Here is a 20395-nt window from a genome sequence, read left to right as displayed (position 1 = left end):
ACTTGGAATCTCTAACATGATTCTGGGGAAAAAAAAAAATCTCCACAGATGAAGAATAACTGGTCCAATTGTGAGGTTCCTTGGAAAAGAGAAGGACAAACTGTAGATGTGATTTATACAAAAATACATAAAACTCTAACATGTAATTTATTTCCCTACCAGAGGCCAGAGGTAGGAACTGCACCCTAACACATGTCCCTGCAAACCATGCCATGCAGACCTGAAAACATCACTGACTCTTCATATTTTCTGTGAGAAGGGAGAAGCCTGAAAGCATAACACCTGCACCCCCCTCACTCCACCCAGCAGGTGGAAACACTTCCAGAAAAGAGCAAAGGCAAAAACCTCAGGGACAGCGAACAAATAAATTAACTTGGATAAACTCCTTTGGATCCCTAAGTCTTGAGATTTGTATCAAGTCTGGGAGGAAAAGGTGCAGTCTGGAAGGAGTACCTGTACAACATTGTACATGTGCTGAATATCACAAGTGAGGGAGAATGAGAGGAAACAGGGTCTTTTTCCAGCTTGTCTGCACAATATCTGTCTGACTTGATTATCAACATGACTGAATCCAGATGGAAGAATCCAGGTGGATTTTTCCAGTGGATCCCACTGTCTTCACATTTTAAAACGGAGAGCAACTGAGACTTTAATTTCCTCTCTGCACTGAACTGTCTTTAAAAAAGCTTTTTTCTTTTTTTTTTTTTTCCTCTCTCTTTTTTTTTTTTTCCCCTAAGGATAGGTGCTGACAGATCAGCCCCCCTTTGCCCATGCCCAAAGCTTGCTCTATATGGCTGTGGAGTTACAGCTGGCACACGTAACACACCACACATGCTAAAAAGCCTGTGATTTTAAGTCAGTTTAGCCCAAGTAACAATAGGGAGAACTAGAAATAGCTATGTTTATTTATAGTTCTAATGCAGCTATTACCCAGCGAGCTTCCTTCACTTATGCTTCTTAAGTCACAATGACCAGACTTCATACGAAGCAATTAAGTTTGGCTGGATAGTGTGGAGAACACAATTCAATAACGCGATTGATAACAGGAACCTTTTAGTTACAGTTTCAGCTAAGTTGGCCTATATGGTGTCCTTTTTTTCGGTTCTCATGAATGAGTAGCTGAGCTTTCTCTTGCGTCATTAATAATAGCAAGACAGCTAGATGCTGGTCCTAATGCAGTCTCCAACTTGATTTTTGAAATGAACACTAGTATCAGAGCAGACACATTTCAGTAAGTCTCTTCCATTAGCTAATGACTGCTCTGGACTGTTTTGGCAGTGCTGTCAAGCTGACTGAAGAATGAAGAAAGAAAACTAAGCCTCAGGTAGATTTGCTGACCAGATAACCTGAGGAGTGAGTTGATGTGGTTGCACACAAGAGAAAAAGACTCCTGCCTCATACACGGCAGTCACTTTAAAGAACACGGAGGAGGAAAGGGAAAATATATAATCTAGCATACACTTAACACTACTCCCGTCCCCAAAACATGACTGCTTCAGGCTTTCTGTGGTGCTTTTAATGGCAGCATCATCTCTCTATGAAACGCTGAAATATTGGCTCTGAACCACAGCCCCATGACAGCACACTCTGGCCTAATGTGGGCTGAGCTAAACGATGGATCACAGACTCGGGGCTTGCTGGTGGTTTGGCGTGACTTTGATCCCTGAACACTAAACCATGTTTAAAAGGACATGGGCCTGCATGCCTTTGACTGCTGTCTGAGAAATTATACTCATGCCCAGGCTTTCAGTGCAAACCTACACCTACAAGTGACAAGGTGACTTTCTACAAGGAAAGGTGTCTGAGAGCCATAACACTTTGCAAGATTGTATTCTGTATTAGCATGTGCACTCTTCCTATCATGATAAGACAAGCTTGTTACAGGATAAGAAGTGACTACTACATTATAGTTCCCCATGTGTTTTAGGTACAAGCTACATTTATAAACATATGGTACTAGTTTTTAATGAGTCACAAAAGCTCCATTTTAAAGTAAAATAAATATTTTATTTGTTTAGCATTAAATATAGCAAGAGGTTCCAGGAGTGGCTTCAATAGCCATTTAGAAAAAATTTAAGATTATTATGGCTAACACTGAAACAAGACTGTCTGTGTTTCATAAGAGCCAATGACAGTTCTCTATCTAAAACAGGGATTAAATGCAATTCAGTTCATTTTTTTTAACCTAAAAAAATGTCATTATGAAGATGCTTCAGATTTCTGAGACAGAATTTTTAGACTAGCTTTCCTGAAACCCTGCCCATACCAATCATGAACCGAGCATGCATTACGAAGTAAGACATAACGGTCCTTCTGCTCATCTTTAGATCTATAAAATGCATTAATGCACATAAAAGAAGATTATGACTGATGTGCTGCCCCTTTCCAGCCCCCATTTTCCACCTTCCTTCCCATTATGAATACCAAACTATTCTTTGAAATCCAGTACTATTAGGTTTGGTTTCTGAGTCTCCATTTACCCATAAATAATCATTATAAAAAACCCTAAAATGTTGCCACATATATAAACTAATTATGTCTCCATTAACTTCTAATTTATATACATTTTCTTATTTTCCCCATGCTTAGTTTCCTTCTCACGTTGATGTTTCACAAGACACCTAAGCTGATCTAACAATTCATTGTTGCCATAGGAATAAGGGATGGTCCCTGCTTCTGGCTGCATGATGACTTAGTTTCTATCAGTAAGAGAAAAAAAGGGCTAACAATAGAAAAAAAAAAGAAAAAAGAAAGAAAATAAAAAAAGAAAGAAAAGAAAAAAAATGAGAGGAGAGGAGAGGAGAGGAGAGGAGAGGAGAGGAGAGGAGAGGAGAGGAGAGGAGAGGAGAGGAGAGGAGAGGAAGAGAGAGAGAAGAGAAGAGAAGAGAAGAGAAGAGAAGAGAAGAGAAGAGAAGAGAAGAGAAGAGAAGAGAAGAGAAGAGAAGAGAAGAGAAGAGAAGAGAAGAGAAGAGAAGAGAAGAGAAGAGAAGAGAAGAGAAGAAAAAGAGAATAAATTGGAGAGGAAAAGCAGGACCCTGCCATTTGGCTGCAGCAAGCTCTTATATCCTTTCAGTCACGCTGTGAAACTTAACCTATGCCAGCCTTTTTGTCTGTCATTGACTCATCTTTTCCTCCTTTCTTCTCATTTCATCACCTACCCTCCAGCAATGATTTTACTCTGTCCTCAGCTCTCTGCCTTTCCCACTACCTTTTCCACTTCGGCTTAACTTCAGAGGGGAAGCAAAGGTGGAAGAGCAAGTTGCAGCAGCAGTTCAGATGTAAAGCTGCAAAAGAGCTGAGCATCACTTGGGAGCTCAAGGTCCTTTAGCCTCTGCCCAACGTGAAGTTTGAATGCCTAAGCACGCATGCCTGCTGCTGGGTGGGAAGGCTTGCATGGACTGCAGTAGGACCACAGTAGGAGCTTTTCCTCTGGTGATGTCATTGGCATGATGCATTTTCATCTGGGACTAGAAGTTTGCCCTTATAAAGTCATTTCAAAGGCAAAGGGGAGTAAATGGACTGATTAAAAGAGTATTGTTTGTACTGGGTCACTTTGCTTTGTGCTGCAGCTGGCACAGCTCCACCTGCAACTTAGAGCTACGTGAGCAAGCCAACAGCAAATGATTTGGTAGCTACCTTGGGTCATGATTTCCTGATATCAATCACTTTGTGCCACAGCCTTAAAATTAAATAAATCTATTTCAATATGATCCTATGATAATTAAGGCATAAAAATATACATTCAGCATGAGTCATTGTGCTGTGCTGCACTGTAAATATCTACTTAAACATGATTTCAAATCAACATCGTTTAGCTAATAGACTGTCACAGCTCTGAGAGAGTTGCTGCAGCTACGTATAGAGGAGAAATTAATTAGACAACTCATGTAAGGTAGGCAAGCAGTAGGAAAGTTAGGGGTCTTGATGAAATGTAATTACCCTGTATTTGCAGTAAACACTTCAGTGCAAAATATCTTGTCAGATCTTATCACAAAGCTATGAAACACTGAAAAACGTGATTGGAAACACAAACAGCAACAATGCAGGTGGTAATGTATGACTTTTTCATTTGGGTAATGTATGACTGTCGAAGTATTATTATTCATCCTAGGGAATGCTAAGATAAAGCATGAAAAGGAAGGCTTCATGAAATTAAACATGCCATCAAGATCTGATTTCTCTTTTTTCCTGCTTAGAAAGGTATGTTGGAAAAGGGTTTAGGTGAAAACGCTGCCGTGGGCTGTACATGTGTACCAATTTCCTCTATTAGCATTGAGCAGATCTGCCTTGATGCCAGGGGACTTGGCAGTACCAGCAAGGGAGGCTGGTTTTGGGAGTGCTACTGCAATAAGAACCGAGTCTTCTTGTTTGCTCTGCGCCATTCAAAGAGGCAATTTCACACAGCATATTGAGAAGTGCCCTGTAATTAGCTGGCTATAGTAAATAGCACAGATCATCAGCAATTTATTTCTGCTGAACTGGACCTGAATACTGAGAAATGTTTACAGGCTAAGGCCATGTCCCCTGTACATTCCCTCAGTGTAGTCATGAACCTTGGTCCTAACCAAGGCTACTAGGTGCTCCTGGTTACTCTGTGTAGTCACAATTCAACTGTGTTTGAATATTGAAAGCAAATGCAGCTGTTTTACAAGGATAGTGTGTCAGGCTCACTCAGGGAATTTGGAATTGTTGCATTTTGGTTTAATAAAAATCTCCTTGAGTTTACAAGTGGACTGATGCCACCCATAAGGGCAGATCCCAATTTCTGCACCAGTCCCTCATAATTGGACCACCTTTTGTTGAACTACTCTCAGCTCTAGAATACATTCAAACACAATTATTTATATATATGGACTTAACCCCAGAGAAAGTCTTCCCAAAAAAATGCAATGGTCAGTGGTTCAACAAATTGGGAAGTGGTTTGTCCTGTAAAAACTGATGTAATATAGAGGGGAATGTAGAAGAGACTTTATAAATACATTCAGTTAAATACATAGGGACAGAACTTGAGGAGAAAAGAAGAATGAAGAAATTAATCATTGTATAACAGAAATAACTATATGAAATTTGCCAGTTTCAAGCTCCTTCACAGTGTTTAAGAAACAGAAGACAGAAAATAACCTAGGAGGAGGTTTTCAGATCATACAGTGTTGCATTTTTGATGTATAGATATGATTGATTTTAAATGTCATGGCTCTAGCAGTTTTCTAGTTTACAAAAATGCATGAACCTTATTGTCAGCTCTAGAAGTATAGGTGCTTAGGTCAAGATATCAAACGTCACCTACATAGCATTCTTTACCAAATCCATTAGCTTGTCTGTAGTAGCAGCTCAACATCAACAAACTTCTGTTATTATCCAATAAATGTCTGCTCTCAGGTTCAAGCAAATAGGAGCCAATGACACTCAAAGATAAATTTAGCCATTCAACTATAAATAGTAATGACAAAAATAACTGGTTCCTACTGGGTCATACACATTTAATCTGCAGAGGACTTAATTTATACTATATTTCAATGGATACTTTAGAATGAAAACACTGCAAATGACAACCACCAAGGAGTACTACAGAAAGTCATAAAATGATTCTTGCGTAATCTGTATTTTCTGTGTAAATGTTTTTGGTACATAAAACTGCTTCTTAGTTTGGCATTTCTCCAAGAGGTATTTCTGTTAGGGAACACTGATAAGATGGTGGCAAAAATGCTGAACGTAGTTGTGCTATGGAAGAGATGAAACCAGTGAAAGAAAGATCTTCTCAGACTGGAATATCTCTGGATTTTATCCAGAATGGAGCTGGTGCTTCAGATTCAGAATTGCTTAGATTTGAAAAATTGTCAAATCTGGAGAGAACAAATCTGGGGAGAATTGTTAGGAAGCTTAAATATTTAGGCTGAAATATGAAATATTTAGGCTGAAATACAAAATACCATGCTTTGAAGGATTATCTTTGGAGATAAAGGAATCTATCTTCATATTTGGTTGTAAGCCATAAGAAGGATAGCATTTTAACAAGGGATATCATAATTTCTGGCAATTCCTATGAAATCTTGAGCAACAAAATTGCAGGTATGATTCTGTCAACTACGACGGATGACTCTGGAGGGTCCAAACTGAGCAATAGCTGCAAGAACTGTTGTGAAAGCACTGAAGTATGTACTTAGCTTTAAGCACATGACTGGTCCCAAACACATATGCTTCCAGTTAAGCCTATGTGTAGATGCTCTTCTGAATTATGATTAAGAAAAGGTGGTACCAATGTGCAGACGGCAAAGAACCAGCCTTGAACCTTTACCAGTTCTGGTAAAATAGGTTGACGGGATTAGTTGACACTGCTTCCAACCCAAATGAATGTTGCTACTATGAAGAAAAAAAAAAAAAAAAGCTTTCTTTCTTGCATTAATCTACTCTGTCTGGGCTGCTAATATCTCACTTTGACAATGTTGTAAGAAGCTCTGCTTGAATAGGTGCAATATAATAGAAAATGGAGAAACAAGCTGAGGCAGGAGGCAGCATATGGAATAGCAATACGTTAATGCACTCCTGCATACCCATGACCAGTGCCTTTCTATTCCTGTAATTGTCAAGAGGTTGTTCTGAAACCAGGAGGATCAATGAGTGATGTTTATGTGCCATATCATAATTTTAGTTGGGTTTTAGTGGGTGCTTGGGGTCTGGCTGTCAGTTCCTGGCCAGCCATCTGACACTTCTGTCCAGCTCTTACCAGCTTATGTGTTTTTATTCATACTCTGCAGCTGGTCATAAAGCTGACCTTTACAAATGTATGGTCTGTGATATTTATTTTATGAGAACATAGATACTTGAGCCAAACCAGACTACACCTAATAAGCCACATTCTAATTTCCTTTACAATATTATCTGTAAGCTGATTGATGGCAAGTATTCTTTCAGTGTTAAAACAGACATGCTTATACTGAATGCTGATATGATAACATGATAAATATAAATATGAATAATAAAATTCAATTCTTATGCTAGATTTTTAAATGTCAAAGGATTCATGAGAAATAAGGGGTCTGTACAGACTGCATAACATGCTCTTTGGATCATAGCCAGAAGAATCTTGCACATTTACCGCAGAGCTGATGCTTGGATTCAGCAGCATGTCTCCAGTGACTACCTGTAAAGCCTTAAATGACTGTAAAATACATTGAGATCTAATCTAAGTAAAATTTCATTGTACAGTCTTCAGGGATAGTCTCCAAGCAGAACATTATTTCTTTAGGGCAGCTTTGGGATGCTTCCTTGTGAGGACATACACCATTCTGCATCTCTAAAGCTGAGCAAAAAAAAAAAAAAAAAAAAAAAAAAAAAAGAGCACAAGGAAGGGCAGTGACTGCTGCAGCATGGCACCTATCTAGCTTGGTTTGGGTTCATGGGCATGCATGTCATACAAACATGCGTAGCATGACACATTTTTCCATTCTGCCCACTGTCAGTGTTTATCTGAGCTGGCAGCAGACTACAGATCTTTACAAGTTTCAGACCTTTGCTGTTTACAAACTGGCAGGTAGTGCAGAGCAGATGGTTGGAGATGTATGCCCATAAAATAAACAGACCTGAGTCTAGGTTTGGTTGCTGAGTCATCCAACCTAAGAGTTCAAATTTTAAACACAAAGCTTCACAGTCCTCATTTTGGGAGGGTGGCTTTTTGCTTTTTTTTTTTTTTTCTCCCCTCTGCTGGGAAAATTTTAAAATAACGTTGTCGTTTTGTGTAATTTTTACAAGAGGATAAAAATGCATGTTTGGCTATGGATTTGATACTGATTATAAATTATGGATTGAACAGTGCACTGGAGACACCAGGACTATCAGCACAAGACCTCAAAAGGTAACTGTTATCTGGGAAACAACGTTAAGTCCCAGAAGTTAAAATTTTGCCTCGGGAAAATTCCTATGACTCAGACTGGTGAAAGAAAAAGAATAAATACTGATGAATTAACTAAACTCATTAATTACAAGTTTATGTAAGGGAAGAGAGAAAGAAAAGGTATAAATGAAAACATCACTAAAATGCTCTTATTTGATATTTGCTAAGTATCCAGAAGAATTTCATGGGTAGGAAGATGGAGTGAGTTCAACAAAAATAACCTGCCACAGGATTTAAGAGCAGCTTGCCTCTAAACCTCCTGAACTAACATATATTCTCATCTCATCTTATTTCAATGGAAATCTGAGAGAAGATTTGTGCCATGATAAGGCTACATTAATCCCGAGAAACATTTGTTTCATGCTATTATTTCTGCTTTCCTGGAAAATTAACAAAATTTTAGTTAAAAATTTGCATCAATTGTTTCCCAGTTTAAAACAACAGCATGGGTAATAGCAATGCAGATGGATAGTTATTTCTAATGTGTACCTCATCACAGTAAAACAGAGGGGAAATATGTATCAATGAAATATATATAAAAACAAAAAACATATACCTGTATACTATTTATGTGATAAAAATCATCAACAGTCACTACTAAAACAACTGAACTCAATCAAGTGACCTCAGTAAGCTACACCACATAAACTGGTGACAAATTTGGCCAACAAACTCAGAAGGAAACCTATGGTTCCCTTCATAATTTCTTGCAGCACTCTGTGGGATGTGAAGCAGGAAATTCTCACCCTGACCCCCAAAACTGAGCAGAGCCCACCCCGCTGCTGCTCCCTGTGCAGTGGGAATGACTCTGGCCTGGGTGGGCCAGGACCAACTGTGTGATGCTGGTGAGCACAGGTCAACAACTAGGTCACGTCAGGAGCTGAAAACTGGTCCATTTTCTAACATTGCAGGTGACCTGTACCCCATTTACAGGACAGACAAAATTAACAATACTTCCCAAGTTATGAAGTTGAGGAGGAGAAGAAAACTCAAAATCCTCAAGTCCAGGAGTTAAGCAAGTAAAAAAGTAGGAGCATGTGCAATCACTGGAAGGAACATCTGGAGGTCATTTAGTCCAACGTCCTCCTCAAAGTAGGAACAACTTTATTAGGTTTTGAAAATATCCCTGGATGGACCTTCCACAGCCTTTTTGGGCAACCAGCTCAGTGCTTAATCACTCTTACGGTAACATTTTTTTCCATACACCTCGTCATAATTTCCCTTGCTGCAACTTGCCTGTTGCTTATAGCCCTTCTGTTGTGCACCTCCAAGAAGTGCGTGGGTCTGTCTTCTCTCTAATTAGCCGTTAGTTAGCTGAAGGCAGCAATTAGATCTCCCTTTGCCTCTTGTTCTCCTGTCTAAACAAACCTCTGCCCCTCCTCAGTACCTCCTGACCTTCTCTGGGGTCCTCTACTGGACGTGCTCCAGCTTACCAGTGTCCCACTGCTAATGGAGGTCCAAACCCAAATGCACACCAAGCAGAGGCAAGCAATCACTTCCCATGACCTGTTAGCTGTGTTATTGCTAACGCAGCTCAGTATGCATGCTTCTCCCCTCTGCAAGGGCTCGCTGCTGGTTCAAGTTAATGACTGGCTGAACATAACTCAGAAGCGAAATATGTCTGTGCAGTTGTGCACATCTCATTTCTGTTATGCTCTCATGGATGTGACTGAACTTTTGGAAACCATCTTCCCATAAAAGGGGATTGTGAAAAAAAATAAAAATAATAAGGGGAAGGTGCTCTACAATGAAAATGATTCAATCTATCAATGGTGCTAAAAATTTAAATCAGAAAAAATCATGATAAAAGAATTTAACTTTATTTTGCATATGTATTTTATAACAGTTTTCTCTTAAGAAACCAAACCATTTTTTTTCTGTAACTCATAACTCTTGCTAACTTGCAGCTAAACGTAATCTACAACCTACATTTCCTTTCTCATTTAGATAAACAGTAGTTAGACTTTAAATAATTATGGAATAATGACAGTAATTTTACAGATGTTTAATATTTTTTTTTTCATTTTTTTATGTTAAGCTTCTTTTTGATAGACACGGGAGATAGAAAAATATAGAAAAAAATATATTTTGAAATTTTTAATTTGAAAAGTGTCTTAACTATGCCAGGTTCTTTTTAATTAATTAATTAAGAGGTTACCTATTAAATAGAAAATAAGCTAAACCAATTATTTTCCAGAGTCTCAGGATCACGCATCATTTTAGAACAGGAAAAATGAATTATCGTCTTTTTCAAATCCCAATTGCATTCTTGATTTCAAATGAACTAGATATTGACTAAAGTAAGTTAAAATGAAGAATATGCTCTAAATGCACTAGACAGTGTATTAATTCACCAAATGTTTATTCTTAGTTCCAGATGTTTAGCAGCAACTTCCCACTGACCAGTAATTTCATTCTCTAAAAATCTGTCAGCAATCACAAATCTATGAAGGTGATTTTAATTAAAATGATTTTAAGCACAACTAATTAGGGTAGGAAGTACTACATAAGTGATCATAAATTAACATGAAGATTTTTTTTTTTTAATATATATGCACCTATGTAATTGAAATGAAAGCTACTAATCTCAAAAGATAAAATGAACTGAAATTAAGAACCACATACAAATGTTACCTTTTTCCAAGAGGTGCAAAGCAATTAGGTGAAATCTGCTGGAGGAACCTCGTATTAAACTATGATCCCTCATATTAAACAATGGAAACCATCTGGGCTAAAGTGAAATTATTTGGTCCATTAACTTTTAATTTTCTTAAAGAATTTTACTAAGTGGAAAAAATCCTGCAGACACTTACTTCACACTGCAATGCCTCGCTGAAGTTTATGTTATTCTACTGCTGCTCTTTAAATTCACATCCAGTCTATGCTACACTGACTTACCCACGAGTACCATGTGTAGCCAGCCCCTGCAAGAGAAGTTCCCCTTGTTTCACAAGGCTGGAACAGGAGTGAATGGGGCATGAGAGACAGGCTTGTTCACCATGGGTTGAACAAGCTCAGAGCATGCCGAGAGGATGCACTAATACACCTCAGGATGCTCTGTCTGCATATGTGTATCCCTGCAGGAAGCCTTCAGGATGTTAGAAGGATCAGGGACAACTCTGATCTCTTTGTTTAAGAACATCATTTATGTGCGCCAGTGGCTGGGGCTGAAAATTTGTCTTAAGAAGATCAGTTCAGCCTTGTCCTTCTTTCAGCTGTGAGGGCTGGCTGCTGGGCTCTGTGGAGCCAACATGTCTTCAGTATCTAAAGGTCCCTGAGGGGAGTCCATAGGCAGTGGATCTGGTATCAAGCACCATTGCTCTTGTCAGCTCCTTCCCAGCCCAAGACATTCACCTTCCTCTGCCCTTTGATCAAAGGCGAGTCACCAACACAGGACAGAAAGTCAAGTCCTCCACAGGGGCCTGGGAGCAGTGCTGGCAGCAGCCTTCCCTTGTGCTTCAGCTGGGATACCTGGTCAGGACACTTAACCTTGTCTATTCACATGTGGAAAAGAAAATTATTCCAAACTTGAATTTTGGCATAAGAGGTAGTAAATATAAGAAATAATTGCAAAGAAAATATTTTAGTATTTTAAAACTAAACATTTTAGCGTCTAACAGTCTAAATGACTCCATTGATCTCCTTTATTTTTTTTTATAAAAATATTCAGTTTTTCAGATTTAATCTCTGTTTACAATGGCAGTGTTTGAACTCCTGAAAACTTTGCCCTTGGGCGAGACTGTGATATTGTGCATACCCCCTTAAAAGTGACTGCGTTTAAAGAGCGTGTGAGGTGGGAACTGTGGCAGAGGACCTAACCAAGGATGTGCCAGCCAAAACATACTGCCGTCCAATGTGGGATTAACAGAGATTTACCGTAACACTACGCTCTAATGAGTGACAAGGAGCAAGGTGGGGAAGGCGTACATCTGTAAGTGTGCAGGCTCTCCCAAGAGCCTTTGGGTTTGTTTTACAGGGCTCTACCTGCCCTGGGTGAAGCTCCATGGGTGGCTGCAGAGGCAAGCAGAGCACAGTACGGCTTTATACTCCCCTTCAAAACAGCACGCCGGCATTTCAGTGCCAGGCCCACAGCCGGCTGCAGTAGTCTGAGCAAACATCTGAGGAAAAGCGCGAGCGCCTGCCTGGGAAAGATCACCTCTCACTCCTCAGAAGAGGTGTGCAGGACTGGGACGGGGATGGGGTGGGAGGACAGCAGGGTGTGAGATGGTGCCAGAGCCCCTGCTTGCACCGGTCAGAGGTGGTGTCCGCGTGAAGGCATACAGCTCCCTTCCATTCCTTCCCCGGTAAATCCAGCTTTACACGTTACCATATAGCATTAACTCAGAGTCAGTTGAACAGAATTTGGAGTGTGACTCGCGTTTTCTTAATTTCATAGAATTATTTCAGTTGGAAAAGTTCATTAAGATCATCAAGTCCACTCATTACCCCAGCACTCCTAAGTCCACCAGCAAACCATGTTCATAAGCACCATGTCCACACATCTCTTAAATACCCCCATGGATGGCAACTCCACCACTTCCCTGGACAGCTTATTCCAATGCCTAACCACGTGAAGAAATTCTTACTGACATCCAATTTAAACCTCCCCTGGTGCAACTTGAAGCCATTTCCTCATGTCCTATAACTTGTTACCTGCAAAAAAAGACTGACACCCACCTCACTACAACGTTCTATCATGTAGTTGTAGGGAGTGATGAGATCTCCCCTCAGCCTCCTCTTCTCCAGAATGAACAGCCCCAGTTCCCTCAGCCACCCCTCAAAGTCTTGTTTTCTAGTCCCTTCACCAGATTTGCTGCTCTCCTCTGAACACATTCCAGCAGCTCAATGTCTTTCTTGCAGTGAGGGGCTCAAAGCTGAACGCAGTACTTGAACACCAGAGGACAATCACTTCCCTCATGCAAGGAATTTCAATAAATAAAGCATGATGATTGCTAAGGATACAAAAAACATTCCTGATATTCCTTTGATCCCTTGTGAAAGACCCGCATTTCCCTGCGGTACAAAGAGGACTGCAACTGTCTGTATCTTACCTGTCCTGGTTGTTCACAGGCTGTTTGGTATCTTGCTTGTTGGCATAATTCTTTTACTCTCTCATATTTTGGAAGTTGATTAGACTGCTGAGTGTTTTTATTGGTTTCCTCCTTCTTTCGTAGAAATTTTCTTTAAAAAAAAAGTTGAATATTTTACATAAATTATTCTAAACTCTGGAGATGGTGAATTTAACTGGTAAAACAAAGCTACTTGAATATTTTAGTCTTCTAAGGGAGAAAATCCCCACATTTCTGCTAGCAACCTTTAATGACAAAAAGTCATGTGGTGAAAAAAGGGCTCAGGCTATTCGCTGGAATTTGCCCAAAGTAAGAACTACTGAAATATATCTAATTGATACAGTTCAGCACTATTCATAAATAAACGTCAAAAGAAAATATGCTGAAGCAATATTTGTCTGGATGAAGAACCCAGCTGAAGAGACTACAGGGCTTTCATATTCATTCAGTACAGTGTGTCTTATATGCATTGTTTTGCAGTACATCACACAAGATTTTCATAATTCATAAAACCATAAATTGCCACAAGGAAATTGCTGTGAAGTTTTTACCCAGAGAAAGTTTTCACAGCAATAATTGTCAAGGCAGGAGAGTAAAAAGGTATAAGAGAAAAGAGTAGCTATAGTCATAAATCTCGTTTACACATACGTCTTTTCTTAGCTAGAACAAAAATGAAGAATGCTTCTGATCTATGGTGGAAAATACTAAATCAGTTGATAAGAGGATATTGCACAGCTGGATATGAAACAGAGAATTGAAAAGAAAATGAGTCAGATGATGACATAAGTGGTCACAAGTACAATGTTAGAGAAGGAGGAGGTATAGGCTAGGAGAGCTGCTAGGAGAGTGTGCTTTCAAGTATCTTAGAGGGAAGGGAGCACAGCAGCATGCATAGCCAGTGGTGGGAAATTAGAAAACAAGCCAGATCTGCAAGTTTGCTTCCAAAATTTACTACTCCACTGGCCATAAAGAGAAAGAGGAGAGAGCAGAAAGGAAAGCATGTAGAAGAGAGTGTTCCCTCTCAAAACTCTCTCACCCCTAATAATTACCCTCTTTCCACCAGAAATGTGTCACGCCAGATTTTGGTCTTCTTGTTTGTTCGAAACCTGAAACCAAAATAAAAATATTTACTCCTGGCACCTATATATAGCACTGCTAGTGTTAACAATTTATTTTTTAAAAACCACCTCCCTGCTTATGTATATCTGCAATTTTATAGACGTGCTATTTAAGAGAGTCTTCAAATGTGGAAGCTGTGGTCATTGGCCTGACACAGCTCATTTCCACAGAACCTCTTTTTCCACTCAGTTGTTCATTTACTCAGGTGTTTGCTTTTGAACTAGCTACAAAAACAAAAAGAGCTGGGACCCACCTGTTTCCTGGTCTCTCCAGGTCTAGAAGCTTTAGGACAGATTTGCCATCCATATCTGGAGGAGTGTCAAGTCCTGCAATATCCAGAATTGTTGGAGCAAGATCAATATTCAGAACTATCTGAGGCACTCTGCAAATCAAGAGAAAAGGTCATAGTTGTCATGTATTCAATATGCAAGTCTTCACATTCTCTCAGAATTAGAACGGTAATTAATGTTTATCAGGGCTTTGAAGATGTAAAGCTCTACACAAGTGCTATGTTTAGAAACCCCCCTTTGAAGGCTACAACTCTGAGAACAGGCCACTGTTGCAGAATATCGTTACAAAGAAAAAGCTAAGGACAATAAGAGAAGGAGGTACAATAGTGATGTTATTCTCATATGATTGACAATGAGGTCATGCAGCCAGCTAGCTATTCTGCTGCAGAAGGTAAGCAGTAAAGATGAGCACCTACTTTTTAAATCTAGCACTACAGGGCTACACATACATTTTTTTCATCTATGTAACAACTTATGAATACTATGCAAAGTGAAAGACATCACTCTTCTTAGAAGTCATTGCTCTGCGGTAATAGGGCATCCTTTATGAAATGAAGCTAGACAAAGTAGTAATTGTATGCACTTAGAAACATTTTACATTGGGTTTAACAGCTGTGCTAAAGATATAAGAGAACGTACATTGATCCTGGCTCTACACTTGGACCACGAATAAAGAAAGGAACTCGAATATCAAAGTCATATGGCATTGACTTCCCCTTGACCAGTCCAAACTGCCCAATATGGTAACCATGGTCAGCAGTGTAAATAATGTAGGTGTTCTCCAGTTCTCCCATCTCCATAAGCATTCGGTATAACTGAAATACAGCAAAGGAAAAACTGAATTAAATGTAGCAAAACATGTTTTCTGTATAATCATTTATAACAATCATTTTACTACCTTAAATACACAAAACCAAACATGATATCAATGAAATTACTGAAACAGACATTTTGTGAATGGGCATTTTTACATCTTGTCTCTACTGTGCTGCTAAAAACATTCAACTCACAAATACAATTTCATATTTCACAGCAGAGAATTTGCTTTGAGGAAAGAGAGGACGTACAGAAAATTATAATACAAAATAAGGTACTGCTAATGTAGTTGCATTAGTGTGTCCAAAAGTCAATGTATACTCAAACACAGCTTGGGAAAAAACTGCTACAGCTTTAGGGCAAATGGTACTCAGAGTTGATTTACTGTGTTAGTCTACAGATTTCTCACTCCTTACAGTTGTGGGCTTGGGAAAAGGCTGTAAATTTTTATTAAAGTTTAAAGAAATCTCTCTGGGGGAAGATCTTTGGTCATGGTGCTTGATTTTTGAACAAAAAGTCATGCAAACTACACCTCATAGTTCATGTATCATGTTACCTATAATTAGCTGTACATTGCATTGCCTAACTTCTGCAAACACTAGCAGGCTGACACCTGAGTTGCTGAGATTTGCCAATTCCCAAATTTCATCTGAAGGACAAACTGTGAAGGGAGTGTGTGAAATGAAGAGAAGTTGTCATGTGCTCACCTGCATCTATCCATGTGGACGTGCAGGTGATGCATATTCTGTTAATACCAGGCTTTCTACTAGGCCCACTGACTTTTCCATTAAAAAACAATCTTCAGCTTATTCACCTACCAATTCAAAGAAGCAAGCAAGGAACTTGGCACTACATTGCACAGAATATAACCAGAACTCATTTGGACTGGGGATATGTGGAGTAATTCTTTGCATCCCGGGGGCTTTTCCCAGGCTGTGGTTGGGGAAGGTAAGGAAAGAATTTGTTTAATTTTGTACTGACTAATAGGAACATATTCGCAGTAGTTTCTTGAACTCACTCTTTCCATAGAGTCGTCAACTGACATCAGGGTCTGAAGTCTCTTGCGTTGCAAGACGTTTGTAAACTCCATGTGGATAGGCAGCATGGGCCCTGTGTACTGCATGATCCAGTGCTTATCCATGTTTGGTGCATAGTTATAGCTGGGAGTGCTGTGAGGAAGAGAAAGGAACTGAGCATTGTGCAGCACCACAGGCATTGGAGGAAATCAGGAACTGCTTTAACACAGGAATATCCAACAAACGGTTAAGTCACATATTCCACGTGGTGACTAGTATTCCTAATGCAAAATATCAACAAATGTCAGTTCAGTGGCTTCGGAGCTTCAATGGTCCATATATCACTCCTCAAAAATTTTTAACCACTTGCTTTCCAAGCTTTCTTTCAGGCTCAAACACTGCTACCAGACCCATGTCAATATTTGGGATGTACCAAAAGGCATTTTTCAAATGAATCTGCAATCTTTAAAAATGCCTATCCAAATAACACATCCCATAAAGACAAGTAGGAAAATGGAGGAAGTCAGAGATCAAAGATGATGACCTCCCCTTAACATTAATGTCAATTTCCAGTGGGAAAAGTACCTTCATATTAGAACAAGTTAAAAGAGAGATATTTTCCTGTGGGACAAAGAAGTTCAGAAGTTCTAGGATATGAATGGCAACACCAGTATTATCAGTATTTAAGATGCTCCAAAGAGTGAAAGCATTGGCTTTCCTACCCTCCCATCACCAAAGTATGGGCATTGCTAGGACCCTGAATGCAAGCCCACAGGGTGGGTGTGCAGGGTCAGCTCTGATACGAGGAGATGCTGCAGCCAGCCCCGCTGACTCCAGACCCACGTTCAGCCTCCATCACTTGCCCTTGGTCCTCACCTGAGCTACATCCCAGTAACACCTGGTGACATGGCATATGTGCAAATTCCACCCACACCAAAATGATGTTTACTTATACATTAAATCCTGTTGAGGTGTTGTTTTTTCTATGTGAATACAAAACATAGTGCATTGCCAGTGTAACATCAATATTGAACTAATACTGCTGCTGATACTAGTACTAAGGAGGACTATGGCACAGAGTCCTACATGGTCAAATAATGCTGCTTTAGAAGTTTGCACAAGCATCAAAGGAAAGATTTAAGAGAGGTGTTCTAACCACAGCCTGTGAATTTTTAAAGGATGTCATATAAGAATCAAGAATACCTTCCTGTACTTATCACCCCTGAAGAAAAAGTATTGCAAAAAATATGCCAAACAGATTTGCTGTACACATATGCATGGTACAGAAACTCTCTATCAGTCCTGTTTTTATACCTAACATCCAGGACAACTAAAAGGTGATAACAAACTAAACAAGATCCACTTCCTGTAATGTTTTGACATATATACGAGTACTTCCTTTCTCTAATACTTGCAGAATCTAGGCTTTGATTTTCTGAGGTTCTTTGCTTTTAATTTTTCCTTACTGCTAACAGTATACTGCAGTACATGATACATATATTACTGCATTACTTTTGAAAAATAAATGTAAATTGAAAATGAAAAAAATGCTGTTGTGTGATTGGATTAAATTGATTCCTATGGTTCTCTTTTAGTCTATAATAAAAAATAAGTTTACTAATATTGTATAAATAGTGATGATTTTAATATGTGCATTATACCAAGGTATATTTTTCCCAAATAAATATTTATGTGTAGTTAGTTGTCCTTTCACAAGAGTTCGCACTGAACAACAGAAGAACACTGTACAATGATAACAAAGTCATACCTTGAACCACTCCTTCATTTAACTTTCATTTTTCTTCACATGGTTGTATGTGATCACTATATGGTGGATGCAGTTACTCTGCAGTTTTAGCTAAAGCATGTATAACCTGCAACTAGGTATTCTAAGGATAAATGTAGCTAAATGGATAGCCTAAGGCACTGATAGTCAACTACAACAAACTAACAGTCCACATTGTAATTGGAGACTGTTTTTGAGAATTTAGGTAGAATTTGAGTAATGTATGCATCTCTAGTACATACAGCTGGTTTTGACTAACCTACTTAACCATTAAAAAAAAGGAAAAACAGAATTGATACAATGGTATCACTGGATTTGTGAAAATTTCCTTGAGACTAAGAAGTATGGAAAGGTTAGCTCCCTACTAAGCAAAGACAAACATAAACTAGAATTTACTTTCTGCTGGAAATTCTTTTATTTCTGATTGAAAAGTCATAATTTTGATATTTCCCATGGAAATCTGATTTTTAAAAGGGATGCTTATATTACCACAAAAATTAATGAACTTGAGCCCAGAAGCACAACCCTCTAGGTTGTCAGCTAGCCCTCATCCCTAGCAGATGGAGCCTTAAACTGTGAAGAAGCAAGTCTTAGGAGTTTTGGTCACCTATCAGGTATTAGGCAAGGATACAGAAGACAGAAAGTGTGATACAAGTGCAAACCTTCCTCTATTTCTTTGGAAGTTTGTCAAACGAGATATTTTCCCATGAAAGAGCTCAGTCTTGATTAATCAGCATTTTCCAGCAAAATTAAGCCTTTTTTTTTTTTCTTTTCTTTTTTTCCATCAGACTCCTGTCCTGAGTGCCCGTGCTGTGGAGGGATGAGGTGGCTGTGAGCTGCGCTCAGCCGGCAGCGCTGTGACAGCCTGCCTCTGTGCCAGGAAGGAGAGCCAGCTGCTGAAGCAGGCTCAGGTCTCATGTTCCCAGGACATTGTCAGAAGCCTCCTCCAAATAATGGATAGTCTTTAAAAGCAGCACTCAGGGGTTTAGCAGGGTGGTTAAAACCTTTCACAGACACTTTCCAAATGCATTTTGAATTTTCTGGGTGAGAAATGAGTGAGGCAGGGAGCGAGCAGAATTTTCCTCCTAGACAATTCTAGGAAAAGGACCTTCTGTGAATTATCTAATGCCAGTGGCCAATGGAGAAATGTGAGATTGGGGTCCTAAATGGTGGGGAAAGAGCAGTAGAGAAGACTCGGAAAGGAATCTAAAAGTCCCACAACTAGTCTGTGTTCCCTGCTCACCCTTGGTTTTTGTCTTACAGAAATCCGTAAGAATGCCAGACCTGAAGGTATACTGACTAAGTTTGAGAATGATACTAAACTGGGAAGAGCTGTTGACTCCATCTAGGGTAGAGAGGCCTTGCAGAGAAATCTTGACAAATTTGAGAGCTGGGCAATCACCAGCCATATGAAGTTTAACAAGAGCAAGTCCTGATTCTGCACGTGGGAAGGGGCAACTGTGGCTATATGTACAGACTCAGGGATGAGCGGCTGAAGAGAAGCCCTGCAGAAAGGGATCTATGGGTTTTGGACAATGGCCAATTGAGTATGAGCCAGCCATGTGCCCCAGCAGCCAAAAGGGCCAACCTTACCCTGGGGTGCATCAAACATGACAGGGCTAGTGGGTCGAGGGAAGGGATTGTCCCCCTCTGCTTTGTGCTGGGGTGGCCTCATCTTTAGCACTGTGTGCAGTTTTGGGTGCCACAGTATAAAAAGGACAAAACTATTAGAGAGTGTCCAAAGGAAGGCTACAAAGATGGTGAAGGGTCTAAAGAGGAAGATGTATGAGGAGTGGCTGAGGTCCCTTGGCTTGCTCAGCCCAGAGCAGAGCAGGCTGAGGGGAGGCCTCATGGCAACCTGCAGCTTCCTCACGAGGGGAGCGGAGGAGCAGGTGCTGAGCTCTGCTCTCTGGGCACAGTGACAGGACCCGAGGGAACGGCATGGAGCTGGGACAGGGGAGGGTCAGGCTGGGTGTTAGGGAAAGGTTCTGCACCCAGAGGGTGGTCGGGCAGCGGGACAGGCTCCCCAGGGCAGTGGTCATGGCACTCGGTCTGCCAGAATTCAAGAAGTGTTTGAACAACGCTCTCTGACACATGGTCTGTTTTTTTGGGTGGTCCTTTAGGGGACCCAGGAGTTGGGCTCCATGATCCTTGTGGGTCTCTTCTGACTTGGGATATTCTATGATTCTATGAATGGCATTACTTGCCAGGCACCAGGTCTGATATCACCCTCAGATTTATCTACTTTTTTTTTCCCTAAAACAAACAAAGAATCAAAGAAAAACCCCAAACCCAACAACAACAACAAAATCAAAAAAAAAAAAAAGAAAAAAAAGAAAACCACAAACAGAGGTGAATTCTGGGAAGAATATTGCTGATTTCTGAGAACCTTTTAAAGCAGACAGGCC

At 39.9% G+C, this 20395-nt stretch overlaps 1 protein-coding gene across 50 annotated transcripts in view; it reads right to left on the bottom strand.

Annotated features, from left to right (window-relative positions):
• The window catches only part of SULF1 (sulfatase 1), a 128349-nt gene that overhangs the window by 18741 nt on the left and 89213 nt on the right, over positions 1–20395 (bottom strand). For all 50 annotated transcript variants that reach the window (XM_040545924.1, XM_040545898.1, XM_040545922.1 and 47 more), the window contains 5 exons: positions 16204–16354; positions 15009–15184; positions 14333–14461; positions 14010–14066; positions 12943–13072 (listed from right to left, as the gene is read on the bottom strand). In XM_040545924.1, coding sequence (XP_040401858.1) covers positions 12943–13072; positions 14010–14066; positions 14333–14461; positions 15009–15184; positions 16204–16354 — 643 coding nt within the window. The remainder of the gene's footprint in view (positions 1–12942; positions 13073–14009; positions 14067–14332; positions 14462–15008; positions 15185–16203; positions 16355–20395) is intronic.

Source organism: Cygnus olor, chromosome 2 (assembly GCF_009769625.2).
Source record: "Cygnus olor isolate bCygOlo1 chromosome 2, bCygOlo1.pri.v2, whole genome shotgun sequence".
NCBI lineage: Eukaryota > Metazoa > Chordata > Aves > Anseriformes > Anatidae > Cygnus > Cygnus olor.
Note: the sequence above shows the minus strand (reverse complement) of the source record. Positions and strands in the feature narration are given on the sequence as shown.